This window comes from Mastigoproctus giganteus, chromosome 5 (genome assembly GCF_048544385.1).
Source record: "Mastigoproctus giganteus isolate SK-2022 chromosome 5, ASM4854438v1, whole genome shotgun sequence".
In the NCBI taxonomy this organism is placed as follows: domain Eukaryota; kingdom Metazoa; phylum Arthropoda; class Arachnida; order Uropygi; family Thelyphonidae; genus Mastigoproctus; species Mastigoproctus giganteus.
Genome location: NC_143579.1, coordinates 25,213,606 through 25,229,796, shown reverse-complemented (window position 1 = coordinate 25,229,796; position 16,191 = coordinate 25,213,606). Strand labels below are relative to the sequence as shown.

The following is a 16,191-nucleotide window of genomic DNA, read 5'->3' as shown; positions in this document are numbered from 1 at the left end:
TTTCTCTAGTTCATAGCATTAGTAGAGGTAAATGATGCAAGAAAGCAAGCTTATACAGCATTAGCAAAAAAAAAAAAAAATAAATAAATAAAAACCCCACTTCCCATTTCACCTATCCATTTGCTCCAAAATTTTGTCGTTTTTCCTTGAATTTATTTAAGCTATCAAACTTCCACAACAGATGGAAGTTTGTTCCAGCAATCAACCACCCGCTCTGGCTAAAGGAAAATTTCCGCACTCTGGACTCTTGAAATAAATTCAAATCTCCTCAATTTGAATTTATGCCCCCTCAAGTGCATAATCTGAGCTTGCTCAAACTGTTCAAAGCTTATACACTTCAATTAGATCACCTTGCAGGTGCCTGGTCTCTAGATCTGCAATTTGCAGAACCTTTCTTGCAATTTGCCTTTTCTTGGGTAGAGCAACCCTTTGTTTCCCTCACCAATCCCATTGCCTTTCTCTGTACTTGTCCCTTCTTCCTTCAATTTATTCAAACCATCCACTTCCATAACAATAGATGGAAGTTTCTTCAAACAATCAACTGCCTGCTGGCTGAAGGCACACTTCTGCACATCCATCCTGCAACCATCCTTCCTCGATTTGAATTTATGCCTCCTCCTGTATCTAGTCTGAACAAGAGAAAAAATGCCATCAGTATTGAGCTTGCTCAGCCTATTCAGCACCTCAATCAGATCACCTCGCAGGTGCCTAGTCTCCAAACACTGCAATTTGCAGAACTAAAGCCTTTCTTGGTAAACCACCCTTTTGTTCCCTTCACTAATCTCGTTTCCCTTCATGGACATTGAAGCAAAAAGTGTTGTCTGATTTCGGCATGCCAAAGGCAGTACATCTGTAGAAGTTTACTTTTTTTTTTTTGTTGTTGTCATATATTCTGACCAAGAAAAAAATGCGACTTTTTTCCATAACAATAGCCCCTGTTTTTAATTTGCTGTGCTGTAATACAGCCTTATGAAATATGGCTGTATAACAGAACACCAAAATATGTAACAGAAATTGATCAACTCTGAAAGCTTGATTATTGTTTCTCACAACAAAATAAGGTTAGAAAAATCAGGCCAGCTAAAAAGGCAAGGAAGTCAATGGTCTTTTCAGGAAGAGCTATCCTGTATCAATTATAAGACATCCACTATTATGATTGTTTATGCACTTGTATCACCATACTACAAAAATAAACTTATCTGTTTGAGTGCTAGCTGTCTCTTCCTGAAAAGAACTACATCCAGTACTGATTATCTTGGCATCGAATAACAAAAATAAGGTAATAAAACTTTGCATCTGATCTTTTTGAAAAGCCTTATCACTTTTACAGGTATTAGCAGCTCCTTATCATAAAAATCATTGAAAGCAAAGTAATTCACTGTACATTTAATTTTATTTTACCCAAGAATACATGTATTGAGACAAAGCAGTACCACTCAACTTATATGCCTTTCATTTTCACCTATTCTAAAATTCATAGCCAAGTATCATTCAGAATGCTCACCTCAAGGTTATCGCACTACTTGATAGTAGTTTACAACTAGCTGCTGTGAATTCCAAAAAGTGAAACCACTTTGATACAAATTAAATTCTATGCAATTTTTGCTTTAATAGCTGCACATTTTCCAGCGACGGCCCAAAAACCTGACTTAATGCTAGTTACAGAACAAGGAATCCACATTTCATACTGCAAGAAAAAGAGCCTCATATCCTTCTGGATTCCCAATGTTATGTTTGTTGATTTGATTTCATTTTCATCATCAAATTTTGATTCACTTTCATCTTCTTCGTACAAGAGAATGGGTTTAGATTCTAGTTTGTCAATATTAAACTCTCTCCCCCCACTGGGAGATTGAAATACAAAATCATTTGTGGCTCTGCTATCTTCAGCTTCATGCGCCTCTCCAAATGAAATGGGCATTTTTTTTCTTTTGGTTCTGGCTCTGGTAAAGCAATGTCTAGTTTTTCTAATCAGCTTCATTATCAAACAAATTGCTTCATCTTCAGAAATTGCAAAAACACTGTTAAGAAATTAAAAGAATTATAGCCGCAGAAATACGAAATTTCCAAACCTGTATGTTTCTTGAAATCTATCATTTAAATTATAACACAATAAGCCCGTTCCTTTAACACCTCAAAGACTTCAAACTATACTATACAATGCCACTACAATATTATATTACTAGACAATACTATGCAATACACTGTCATACTGGCCCAGCAATAGTCTAGAAGTACTGGTGAGGTTTTAAAGCATATCCACCAATTAGTCCTCCCCCCCCCCACACTCCAACATGCTTTTAAGGCCAGTGAAATAGCATCTAAAAAGAATTTTTGAGCCAAAAAAAATACTTATAGCCCATACAAAGATTGCACTCAAAATTAATAAAATTTATTTTATTAGTTTTTTTTTTAAAATAAAATATATTTTAATATTTTAACAGTTTTTATTCTGCCTTTTAGGTATTTTTTATATAGTTTACTTTAATTTTTTATATTACATCGTGCTACACAATAATTTATTTATTCATTACATTGATAATAATAGAACAAACAAAACACTGCAAACATATGTATGTCAAGTAAAATAAATAAATAAATTTTCTGTTTATGCTCCGGGACACCACACGGTCAGAGGAGTTCACAAGGTAAAGAGAATACAAGAAACAGCACTATATTTAGTAGCCACCAGCTTGAACCCCAGTCACTCAAGGCACTTATGCACCCTTACGCTTGACTACTCGCCTACGATATAAAAGAAGTATTCGATTTCATCTGCTGCACTGAAATGTAACCTTATATTATAATTCTAACTATTAAAATAAATGCTTAAACATAGCATTTATTTACAAAAATCAAATTAATATTATCATAGCGCTAGTCCACACTAGAATTTTAAAAAAATGTATTGCTGCAGCATTCTCATTTTCTGAGCATTCCTCATAATAGTACAGAATACGAGTACAGAGAAGGGCAACAAGATTAGTGAATGGAACAAAGGGGTGCTCTTACGAGGAAAGGCTTAAGTTTTGCAAATTACAGTGTCTGGAGACTAGGCACCAGCGAGGTGATCTGATAGAGGTGTATAAAGCCTTGAATGGTTTAAGCATGCTCAATGCTGATGGGATTCTTCCTCTAGCTCAGAAAAATCACCTGAGAGGGCATAAATTCAAATTGAGGAAAGACAGATGTAGGATAGACGTGCGGAAATTTGCCTTTAGCCAGCGGGTGGTTGGTTGGTGGAACAGACTGCCATCCCTTGTGGTGGAGGTTGATAGCCTAAATAAGTTTAAGGCTCAGCTGGACAGGTATTTTGAACGAACAGAGGGGTGAAGTGGAAGTGGGGTTTTTTTTTTTTTTTTTTTGGCTGATGCTGCATAAGCTTGCTTTCTTGCATCAAATGCCTCTACTAATGCTAATGCTAATGCTAATGCTAGTTATGAGTAGAAACTCATAAATCTGGCATTCTTGGGACCAAGCACACATTGGATTTTTGAAAATTCTAGCTTTTTGAATGGTACACATATTGCCTAAGTATTCAAGGTTAATTCATTATTTTTAGTAGCTAAAATTGTAGTTCTGATCCATATAGTCAGCACAGAGTGATAGTCAACAGCATTAAGCCAAAGCAGTTAACCTGCAGTAATGGACTGGCTCACTGAGTAATATTCTAAGAAACAAAAGTTGCAGGTTTGAATGCAGCCTCTCAGCATGGATGTTGTGATTATTCAGTATTTTTCAATGAGATATAAATAATGTGATATATAATTTTAGCAATCAAATCACCTTAAAAACTAAATACACACTATGTACTATTAAGTGTTATACTGTGAATATTACTGAATTCCTCACAAAATGAATGCTTTTATAATTATAAATACAGATTAAAAGTGACACATGGTATAGGAAATAAAAATAAAGAAATTGATATCTGGAAATTATTAATGGAATATAATGCTTTTAAAAATTTTTTTTTTTTTTTTTTAATGTTGGGCTGGACTATTTTTCCCCTGCTCTTGTATGGTTAACTACCTTCGGAGAAATATTCAAAAATGTAATTGATTAAACTGTATATCTAATAACACAATTGCATATCTAGAATATTAGTACAGCACATCCTGCTATAACATACCATCCTACAACATGCACTTCAAGTTGCATGCATATTTTTTTGCCACTATCTACCATTATGTGCACAAAAATCTGAAGTTACACACACAAAATCCATACGCCTCCAAGTTACTCTTTTTCACTAGTATTATTTCAGTTTATAGTTGCCCATGAGTGTACATTGCATATTTTGATCTATTATATGTTTGGTGTGTAAAAATTTTTAAACAGTTCCTATATATGCATATTACTACTTTTTTTTATATAAATTTTTTACTTGTAATGTAAAAAATGATATAAATATTGAAATAAAAATGGAAGTTTTAACGTTCCGGCAAAACTTGTTTTCAACATGGCCCACCCTCAAGGATAGCACAGTTGGTAGAATCAGCATTCTCCTCACATGGGGTGGAAAAGACCTGAGTTCGAGTCCTGTCGACTGCTTGAGCAATTTTTATGGGCCTTTTTCATAACGTGGCTGAGTTAGTCAGTCTCACATGATGGTAGCGTGTTTTTTCCCCTGAAAACTCAGGTTTTGTGCCCAGCAAACAAAACTGACCATAGAACACATGCAATTTACACAGTATATACAGAGCAATATGCCTTAGTCACTGATGTTCCTAAAACCTTACTACGACAACAACCAACATGGCTCAAGATATCAAATTCATTCCTCTAAAAAATACAAAATGTTCCCACCCTAACTGAAAAATTAATCATCAAAAACAAAACAATACTGCCCGTGTACATTTTATTTTAATACATTTTTACTATTTTTATTTAATAACCTTTGAGTTTTAATATTTAATTTACCAATCATAGTATAATATTTACTATGTGTATAATACTGTTGCAGTATACTAATAAAATAAACTGTTAAAATAAAATAAAATAAAATAAAATATAATATACTGATAAAATAAACGTTTCAAATGAGCGGGTAGCTAATGACAGGGAACAGAGCCTAAAAAACTTCAAGGGTTGTTAAATATACAAGAACAGTAAGTCTTAATTGTTTATATAGTAATGCTAGAAGTGTTGTCAATAAAATGAGTGAATTGGAACTGCTGGTTAAAACAAGTTGTTGTTGTTATTTGGTTTTTAGGAGCATTAGCGACTAGGGCCATATTGTTCCGGGGATATGCGGTGGTCATTCCCTGACTTTTCCGCATCCTCCGTATTTGGTAGTCACGGGCTTGAACCCCGGTCTAATCAAGAAGTGTGTGCTATGCACTGCTGCTCCTGCCCACCTGGCTACGGAGGCACCGTTAAAACAAGTAACGCAGACATAATAGGGCTTATGGAAATGTGGTGCCACCCAAAAATAGGGGATGATAAGTTTCAGTACGGCTTGTATAAGGTATTTAGGAAGGATAGGGTAGATAGAAGGGGTGGTGGGGTAATGCTTCTTATCAGAAGCAGCCTGTGTGCGATGATAGCTTTCCCGGATTCAGACGTTTCACGTACTAGTACAGAATCTGTATGGTGTGAGATAGTTGGAAACAAAGGTATAATGCGAGTAGGAGTAATCTACAGACCAGGTGATTGTGAAGATTAGGATGAAAGCCTCTACATGCAAATGGAATGGGCAAGTAAGCGTCAATGTCTTATTATGGGTGATTTCAATTTGCCTCTAATTGATTGGAGAAAATGGGATGGAAACTCGACATGGGGAACAAAATTTTTAAATCAACTAGATGACTGTTATTTGTATCAACATGTCAGGGAAAGTACTAGAGAAAAGAATATCCTAGACCTCATCATCATCACCCATGAATCAGATGACATAACAGGGCTGACAGTAGAGGAACCAGTATCAGGAAGTGATCACGGAGTTCTACAGTGGATGATGAAGAGAGAGGTAGCAGCAGTAAAAGGCAAAGGAATGGGTTATAATTTTAGAAAAGGAAATTATGATGCCTTAAGGTGCTACATGGCCTCTTAACTGGGTAGGTATCACACAGAGAACGAATACAATTGAACTGTGGTATGCTTTTAAAACATTAATCACAGATGCCTTGAATGCGTATTTACCATTAAAAAAATACTCCACGAGGAGGGTCCAAGTTGGATGAATAGTGAAATTGCCACATTACTTGAGCAGAAAAAGGTGGCATGGAAAGGTTACAGAGCAATAAAAAGTACTGAAGCCTAAACAGCTACAAGATGATCTGTAATAGAGCCACAGAAAAGGTTCGACAGGCAAAGGCAGTTTATGAGAAATCGCTAGCAAACAGAGCAAAGGGGGGGGGGATACGGAATTCTTGACATATATAAATGCTAAGAAGAGCAGGACAAACCAGATCGGACCTTTACGTAAGGGAAAGGGGATAGTATTAAATACACCAGCTAACATTGCAGATGAACTCAACAGTTATTTTGCATCGATATTTACAGAAGAAAAACCTTTTGTGGCAATGGGAAATTGTGGGAGCGAAGTTGAAAAATATGTAATTAATGATATTGAAATTTCTCAAGATTATTTAATGAAAAAACTTTCAAGCCTACAGGCCAGTAAGACTCCTGGAGTTGATGGAATATACCCTATAATCTTAAGGGAGGCGTCAAGTGAGTCTAATTATGCGAGCATCACTAGACTCTGGGGAGATTCCGTTGGATTGGAAAAGTGCCAATGTATCTCCCATACATAAGGGTGGTTCTTAAAGTGAAGTGGGAAATTATCGACCTGTCAGTCTGACTTCAGTGGTAGGGAAAATCATGGAGGCAATGATCAAGGGTAGAATTCAGGATCATTTGGATAGAATTGAAATTCTCAAGGATACTCAGCATGGTTTTGTAAAGGGAAAATCATGTTTAACAAATCTGGTTCACTATTTTGAAAGGGTCAATCATGAGCTAAATTTAGGGAATAATTTCAACGTTGTTTATTTAGATTTCAGCAAAGCTTTTGACTCAGTCCCACATGAGCAGTTGCTTTATAAGCTGGAACAGGTTGGAATCACTGGGAAAATCCTTAGATAGATATCAGGATGGCTTGAGGGCAGGAGGCAGAGGGTTGTGATAAAGGGCTATTCCTCAGATTGGATTGATGTAAGAAGTTGGGTTCCCCAAGGATCAGTATTAGGACCACTGTTGTTTTTAATTTTCATAAACGACATTGATGAAGGGCTGGAGGGCATGATGTCTAAATTTGCAGATGATGTTAAAATTGGTAGAGTAGTTAATGATCACTGTCAAGCTGAGCTTCTTCAGAGTGACCTAGAAAGACTTGAGGAATGGCCAGAAAAATGGCAGCTATGCTTTAACCCAACAAAGTGTAAGGTATTACACCTGGGAAACAGTAATTCCAAAATAACTTATTCACTTGGTGAAGTTCAACTAAACCCAGTACTGGGATGTCAGACATGAAATTCTCTGAGCATTGTAAACAGGTTGCAAGGAAGGCCCATGATGTCCTATCGATGATCTATTGAACTTTTGCAAGTAGAGATAGGGACGTGATAATCCCATTATATAAGGCTTTTGTTAGACCACACTTGGAATACTGTGTTCAAGTATGGAGACCTCACCTAAAGAAAGACATTGAGCTTCTTGAAAGGGTGCAAAGACTGAAACTTGCCTGGTGAGATCAGCAAAAGGGCATCCTTAAGAAGAAAGACTTCGAATATGTTGTTGTTGTTGTTGTTGTTATTTGGTGTTTTAGGAGCATTAGCAACTAAGGCCATATTGCTCCGGGATATGCGGTGGTCATTCCCTGATCTTTCCGTATCTTCCGTATTTGGTGGTGACGGGCTCGAACCCTGGTCTAATCAAGAAGCATGTGCTATGCACTGCTGCTCCTTCCCACCTGGCTATGGAGGCTTCGAATATGTGGGTTGCAGAGTTTGGAAACTAGACACCTTAGAGGAGATTTGATTGAGGTGTTTAAGGCTCTGAGAGGCATCAGTAAAATGAATGGGGATGAAATTTTCAAGATTATAAATGATGCTAGAACTAGGGGCCATAAATTCAAGTTATGGTGGGGAGGAGATGTTTAGATTGGACTGCAGGAAGTTTTATTTTAGCCAGCGAGTTATAAGTTACTGGAATAAGTTGCCTACACGGGTGGTAGAGGCTGACAGCTTGGGGAAATTCAAAAGTCATATGACTATTGCCTTCGGGTGAGGGAAACACATAGGATGATAGGTTTAATTTCCTTTTCTTTTATTAATTATTATTATTATTTTTTTATTTATTTATTTTTTTTTATTATCATTGTTTTATTCTTTTTTTTTTTTTTTCTTTTATGGCTGGTGCAGCATAAGCCATAGGCTTTCTTGCACTATGCGGTCATGCTAATACTAATACCAAAATAAGTTTGAAAATGAGGTAACTAATGAAATTTATAGCTTTTATGCAATATATCCCCAACTGTTACATGAAAATGCGCTTGCTATGGTATGGCACACATTTCTACTATACACCTTTTTTTTTATAACATATCTTCCATGAGCAGGAACAGCTGCATTAGCAAAACCATTCAAGGAAGCAAGTTAATGTAGCATCTAAGAAGGAAAACCTTTCTCATATTTCTTTCAAGTGCTTGTCCAATTCCCTCTTTAAATTAAGATAAACTTCCAATCCATAAGAGAAATTTATACTATCAGTCAAATTACTTTGAATGTAGGAAAATATTCAGACATATGTTCTATAATTATTCCAGCTCTATCTAAATTTATTGTTGTCCTCTTGTATATGTCACACAAATCAGTGCAAAATGCCCTCAGCATTTAGTTTTTGAACCCTCAAACACCTTGATTAGGCTGCCCTCACAGACATAGCTGGTTTAGGGAATTCAAGTCTTTCAATCACTGGCAAAAGTTACGCTCCCTCGAAAGATTAACATCAAGTACTTGGTCCTTCAGCTTGGTCTTGCATGTCCAGCTGAGAAACAAATCCCATTATCTGTGGTTCTGCCTAAGTTGCTACCACCTTTTTTAATTGTAGAGAATTACCTGAACAGGCAAATTGGCTATACATTTAAAAATCTGAGACACTATCAGGGCAGCTGTTTCAAAGCTTACTGGCTTCTCATCAGAACATATGCCAAACAGTGCATGGAAGAAGCACTTCCATTTAAAACATAATAACCAAACCCAGCACTAGGGCTGTGCAAGGCAGGCACTAGCCACAGGTGCTGCCTAAAATAAACGTTGCTCAGGGCCATGTAAATGGGGTGTCTATTGGATGTGCCACACCAGGGCTCCCAATCGAGGAAGCCATCAAAATCTCAACATAAATAAGCGAGGCCCCCTTAGCCTTTCTTTCATCTGGGCTCCCCAAGTACCTTTGCACGGCCATGGTGCTGCTAGATGCGCTACTGCATATATGTGTTAAGATAGGTTATGAATTAGGCGGCATGACTAGGTTTTGCCTCGGGTGCCACAAACACCAGCGCTGTTTCTGATAATAGCCATTCTGTGTGCTCCTCCTGTCAGCAGAATTGGGCTACATTAATCCTATGCAATATCACATTACAGGACTGCAGAAGTTGAAATCAAACCTGGGATGCATTACTGTGTCTGATATTCGAACAGAAAACATTCTGCTCCCTCAAAAGAATGATGCTAAGTAACCCCCCCCCCTCTCCGCAATCCTACAATATATCATAAAATCATTAAATCCAAACCACTATTAGCTGGGCCACTGGCATCATCAAATTTAAAAGAACTCTTATATGTGAATGTGGATGCAAAATATCTATACAGTATATCAGCAACCAGTTCAAGATTGTTGAAAGTGGTCTCTGCAGACTTGACAATTAGAGGATTTTTTTTTTTTTTTTTTTTGCAGCAAGCAACAATCCCATTAATAGTGATAGGAGATATAGGTATGCCTATAACAACCTAACATATACTACATATATTAAGCATGAATACATCATTGTACTTAAAAATTGTTTTAAATATAATTGTATTTCTAGTTCATTTATTTATTTATTTTTTTTGTGGTCTGTGGCCCAAAAAAAAATATAAATAATAAATAAATAAATAAATAAAATAAAATAAACTATAAAAAAAAATCAAATATAAAAGTGATCTGCATCTGAAAAAAGGATTGCAAATGCTGATCTATTAAATGTTTGTCTTGAATCTATATGCTTGGCAATTAAAAGCATCACTGCTCCACCCCCTCTGTACACATTGCATTTGCTATATTAAAATTCTTCATCTAGTACATTAAGTATAACCATTGTGCATTATGGTTTAAGTCTGTATGAGTATGTGTTCATGGGCCGACCTGCATGGTGGGCGTGATGAAAAACCCATTTGTACCAGGAAAGATTATACAGTCCTTAGCTTATGATGTAATACTAGATCATCCAGACAGGAATGGAATTATAAAGGAGTTACAGCACTGCTTTGTTAAGGGAGAGATCATGTCCAACTAACATGAGGTTACACAAAAGAGCTGGATGCAAAGATAATTTTCAGATCAAACTTTGATTTCAGCACAGCTTTTGATAATACAATCCCACAAAGGATTTCATTAGGAGCAAGTTGCTATTATAGATAAAGAACTGGCTTAGTAATCATAAATGGCCACTACTTTTCTTGGACCAATGTTGTGAATACAAGGTTCAGTGCTGAATAATTTTCTATTTCTAATATTTACTAAAGATATCGAAGAGTTATTTGAAGTTTAATGTCCACATTTGCAGATGATACAAAGGCAGGCAGGATGCTTTAATACAGGGAAAATAACAAGTTACCTGCCTGGAGTAGATAATCCCTGTCTTTGAACTCTATCCTCAGGGAATACAAGAAAAGGATTCAAATTTGTTCCAGGCAAACTGCAACTGATAGTGAGTAACTTTGTAGGAAAACTGCAACTGATAGTGAGAGGTCATTAAGCAAGGAGAAATGCTGCAGCATACTCGCACTGATTGCCCATTTCAGTGCTAAAACCAAATATATTGTAAATGGAACAGAACTAAACTTAAGCCACCTACAGTACCACTGCTCTTGCTGCATAACAGAGAGTTGAGGTGCATTACAAAGTCATAAAATACAAGTATAGCAAGCATCCGAGAAATACAGCAAACTTCTCTTGGCATTCTACTAGTATTGTGAATTGAGTATGTTAAGTGGAGTGAAAAATCTCTTAAATCATTTCTCATGGATTATTTTAATTATTATAGATGAGTTAAGTGAACTGTACATTGTCTATCAGCTCCAGGAGCTGTCCTGGAAAGAAAGACATCCAGTGGAGACCACTGCATATGTCTTGAATTAGCTGCCAGATCCCACCCCCCCTCCCACACCTCTCCTGTAGAGACTAAAAACAATGGGACTTGGAGTTGAAGAAACATCAACTGTAAGGAATGCTAAGGTGCAGAGATCACTGATTAGTTCATTTCTTGTGGCGACTTGAGCATGTAATGTTGGCTGTATGTATGTAGTAGCAGAAAGGAACATTTTAAAAATAAGCTCACAGAAATTGTTGGGTCATAGTGCATATAAGAAATAAATTAAATGGGCATTAGACTTGGCTTGTACCCTGTTTGAGTGTAAATCAATTTCGGTATACTTGTATGTAATACTGTTTATGTCCAAGGTCAAGGACCAAAATTTCGTGGGTGGGGACTATCCAATCCTCTGTCATATGATTTTTTACAAACAAATTTTAGGAAGTTAAACCTATAATAAAGAAACATCAATTTTCATAGAATTATATATGTTCGTATATTCTGAAGGCTTTGTAAACAATGATTTCTTTTGAAACTTATTCAATTTGTGTACTTGCTATTTAAAAACATTAAAAATTTAAAAACAAAAAAAACAAACAAACTATACTTTGTCAATGGTGTATAAGTCTGTGTTATTATCTAGGGCTGTATGTTGGGGTCTTGTATTGCCTCAGGCAGCACATTACAGCACAACAATCCTGCCAATGAGTGAATATTCCTTTACATAAAGCAATCGTTTTTTACATCTTGAATGTTGCATACAGCTTGGAAATTCCATTTTAAGAAAGATGTACACCTATTAAAAAGGGTATAGAGACAAGTGACAAGATTGGTTATAACAGCACAAAGTATTACCCAGACTTGAGTTCTGTAAGTTAGTGCTCACAAACAAAACACTTGCATGGTCACCTGATTGAGGTATTCTAAGGATTGCGTAAGCTAAACACTAGGGTAGCTTTGCATTAATCATGCAAAGGAAAATAAATTTAAACAGAAGGTATAATTGCAGAACAGATATGCAGAAATTTTTGTTTTGTCAAAAAAGTGATTAAATGTCTGTTATGAATAGAAGTTTATTTAAATTGAAAGTGGATTAGTCAAATATCTAAAAGAAATAATGGAAGTGACAATCGGTAATACCCAAGTTGTTTTCCTTGTATCATTTTGCCAATACTAAGTCATATAAAATTAACGTTCAGAATGTCAAATAATTTTTATTAAATTAAATACAGGCAACCCTCATATAACATGGTACTTCTACAACAAGGTTTTGCTCTAACACGATTGAAAAATTGCGGCAATCCTCGCACAACACAGTATTTATATAACATGGTTAGAGAATTGCAGCAAACCACGTATAACACAGTAATTTTGAGCTTTTGTGCAGGGAAAACTCTGCTATTATGTTGGATGCAATTTTTAAACATTTCCATTCTTTTTTGTGAATCCCTATATTTTATTTTGTTGGGAAATTTCCGCATTAGATTCTGTGCTTTGAACTTGGTTTGTTTGAGACCATAAAAAATTGTGACTTCGAAGGGCACAGTTCGTGACTTTTAAGGTCTTTAAGGATTTTATTTGATTGTTTATAAAATTTTCCAGGTATGCATTACTAAACTTTGTTCTTAAGAACCGTATTGGAATAATTTCTTTGTTGTGAATTAAATTCCAGCCCTAAATTATGCCTAAGGAAAGTAAAAAAGCACTACTCAAAAGAAACTATTTCTCTAGAATCAAAGATATATTTGGATCGTCTTAAAACAGGGAAAAAGGTATCATATGTTGCAAAAAGTTTAAATTTAAATGAATCAACAATCCAGACCATAAAGAAAAATGAACAGAAAATTAGGACTACTGTTGCTGCAGGATCTTTCATTTCTGCAAAATGACAGCTCGTCCCTGAGCACAAATAATTGAGAAAATGGAAAAAGCACTCAGGATTTGGTGGAAATGGCATTGGAGGTGAATCAAATCAATTCAGAGGATGATAGTACAGATGAAAATTTTGAAGTTATAAATTTTACACTAAAAAGCATACAGAAAGGTATGAACTTAGCCAAGCAATTAGAATCTTATTTTTTGAATGCAGATTCTTCAACAGAGAGGAGCACAAAGTTCAAAAGAGATCTTCAAAAATGCTTAGCTCCATACTAAGAAATTTACAAAGATCTACAAACCCAGTTACTGATTTTTTAAAGAGAGCAGAAGATACACAAAATCTAGATGTTGCAGAAGAAAGTTCAGAAGGTGAAGATATCCTGCAACAGAGAAAACATTCTTGTTTGATTGTGCTTAGCAGTGGGGCCTCCATAGCCAGGTGGGCAGGAGCGGCAGTGCGTAGCACACGCTTCTTGATTAGACCGGGGTTCGAGCCCGTGATCACCAAATACAGAGGATGCGGAAGGGTCAGGAAATGACCACCGTATATCCTCGGAGCAATATGGCCTTAGTTGCTAATGCTCCTAAAAACCAAATAACAACAATAACAACAGCTTAGCAGTGATGAAGAGGAAGAAAATTAAATGAACATATATTATCTGACATATGTATCGCACTTTGTAAGACTCAAATCAGTTTAGTTATTACTATTTTTTAATAAAAATTAAGTTTCCAATAATTATAAAAAAAAATGGTGTATTTTTGTTAGCTTTTGGAACATAACCCTCTTTTTGTACTGGTTCTTATTCCCATATAACATGGTTTTTGCACTACACGAGATTTTATAGGAACCTAACTACTGGGTTAGATTCCTATAAAATCATTTAATGTACAAGTAACCCTTGTATAAGGGCTACCTGTACATTAAAAAAAAAAAATTATACTTCCAAAAAAAAAAAAAAAAAAAAAAAAACCTTGTCTAAAACAATAAGAAATGCAATGAGAACACATTTTCTATTTCAACATATTTATTATCTTTCAGTATGCCAAACACTGCCAAATGACACTCCAGACACAAACACTGCCCAGACAGACATACAGGCACAATATTTGGAAAAGAAAGTTTTCTAACCCTTCAAAGTGGCTCAGTTAACACCAACCTGCCTGGGTTAGAAGCACCACAAGGAGTGTAGGTACAACAGTAAGGTGTAGCCAAACATTCTAGGAACCTTGTTGATGATCCAAGAGGAGAGCAGTTTTTGCTGATGCACAACTGTACGGCACAGGACGTTCCGTAATGGCCACTTCGTTTGCAGCCACAACGACCCACCCTTACTATGGCAGTGGAATAGGCTGAATCACTTGAGTGAGCATACTGAAGAGACCACAAGTCGTCATAGTTGTGGAATGTGGTTTGACCTGAGCAATGTTTACAAGTATCAGTTTAGTCTTGCAGTTGTCACACTTTTTGGCGAAAAGAAGTCCCAAGGTGCTACCCACTAATCCAAATGGTCATCACAATGGTAGCAGGAATGTCACACATCTGTCCAGATATTTTACACGATACTTGCACATTTTTTTTAACTTTCTGTACATTATGCAACGTGCATTTCCAATACTTTTGGAAAAGGAGCTGACATATTGGCACTGCCTAACAAATGAGATTCGTTTCAGTATACAAGGCATGTGCACGCAAACACACAAACATATACATGTATATATATATATATATACATACACACACACATATATACATATATATGCACATGATAGCACTTCCATAGTATGCGGAGCTCCCAGGTGACCAGTGCAGAAGTCACAGATTGCTATATTTCCCAAAGTTACATATGAAAGACACATTTTTTGTGCTTCATCCTGAAGATGACTGTACATTTGGTGTCAGTATAAAGCTTGGAGGAACTGTTCACCCCATTCTTGTCAGTAGATCACTTCGTAGACAGTGGCCTTTTTGTCCCCTGATCCAGTTACGATATACTTGTCATCTGAGGAAATGTCACAGCTCAGCACTGAAGAAGATTCTTTTGACTGAAATAACAAACATACTATATTAATTCAAATAGTTGTAATACCTTGGCTTAGTTAGTTTACTTAAGATAAAAGCAAAGGTTCTTATACAAAGATATCAAACCAATAAAAACATATTTATAAATGGTTAGTAAACATCAATTCCCCATTAAATTACAGTTGAAATTACATAAATTTATTATGTGACATATAGAACCTAATTCTGGTTCAGTTCTTACTATTGATGTAATTAAAATGCACTCTCACTAAGAAGAAAGAAAATGTTGTTAACTATACATTATTTTCTATTGCCACGACAACTGGCTACCAGTAATTACAGACTGATGTGGTAACTGTAGATGTGCTTGCTAAGTTACTATATCATTGTCACTACATTGCCACTTATAAAACTGAAGAAATCATAATTAAAATGAGAGAAATTTACCTGTATGTTGTCTACAGAAGGCATGTGAGCACCACTCTTTTCAACTTTCTATAAATTCTGGTAGGTGCACATTTTGCATTTCTATCCTGTGATCATGACTAGCATCAAAAAGCCCTGTCAGCTTAAGGAAGTTAACTTTTTATATCGTTTTCAAAATCATTTTCACTCAGTTTTATAAATTGACAAATTTCTCCTTTCACTCATAGTTATTTGGTGGTGGTTTGGGGCTCCATTGCCCCGATTCCAGATGCATTGAAGCATTACTGTTTCTTTGGGTGCAAGAATTCATTCAAATTAGTTTTATATTCATTTTTAAAAGTTGAAGAGTGGTGCTCACAAGTATTCTACAGACAACACAGAGGTAAATTTCTGTCATTTTAATGACTTAAAAACTTATTTTAATTACTTATTAAAAACTGAAGAATATATTTAAAAACAAAGCTCCCTTTTAATGTTTAACTTACTAATTTTGTATCGAAGTAACCCCTTTGGATACACACCACAATCTCCACCATTGCTGGAAACATTTTTTTTAAAAAATAAT

At 35.8% G+C, this 16,191-nt stretch overlaps 1 protein-coding gene across 2 annotated transcripts in view; it reads right to left on the bottom strand.

Moving 5' to 3' along the window:
- Positions 1 to 14,955: 14,955 nt before the first annotated feature.
- The window catches only part of LOC150085247 (transducin-like enhancer protein 4), a 328,990-nt gene continuing 327,754 nt past the window's right edge, over positions 14,956 to 16,191 (bottom strand). For both annotated transcript variants that reach the window (XM_090373931.1, XM_090373932.1), the window contains exon 22: positions 14,956 to 15,223. In XM_090373931.1, coding sequence (XP_090230057.1) covers positions 15,116 to 15,223 — 108 coding nt within the window. In that variant the 3' untranslated portion in view covers positions 14,956 to 15,115. The remainder of the gene's footprint in view (positions 15,224 to 16,191) is intronic.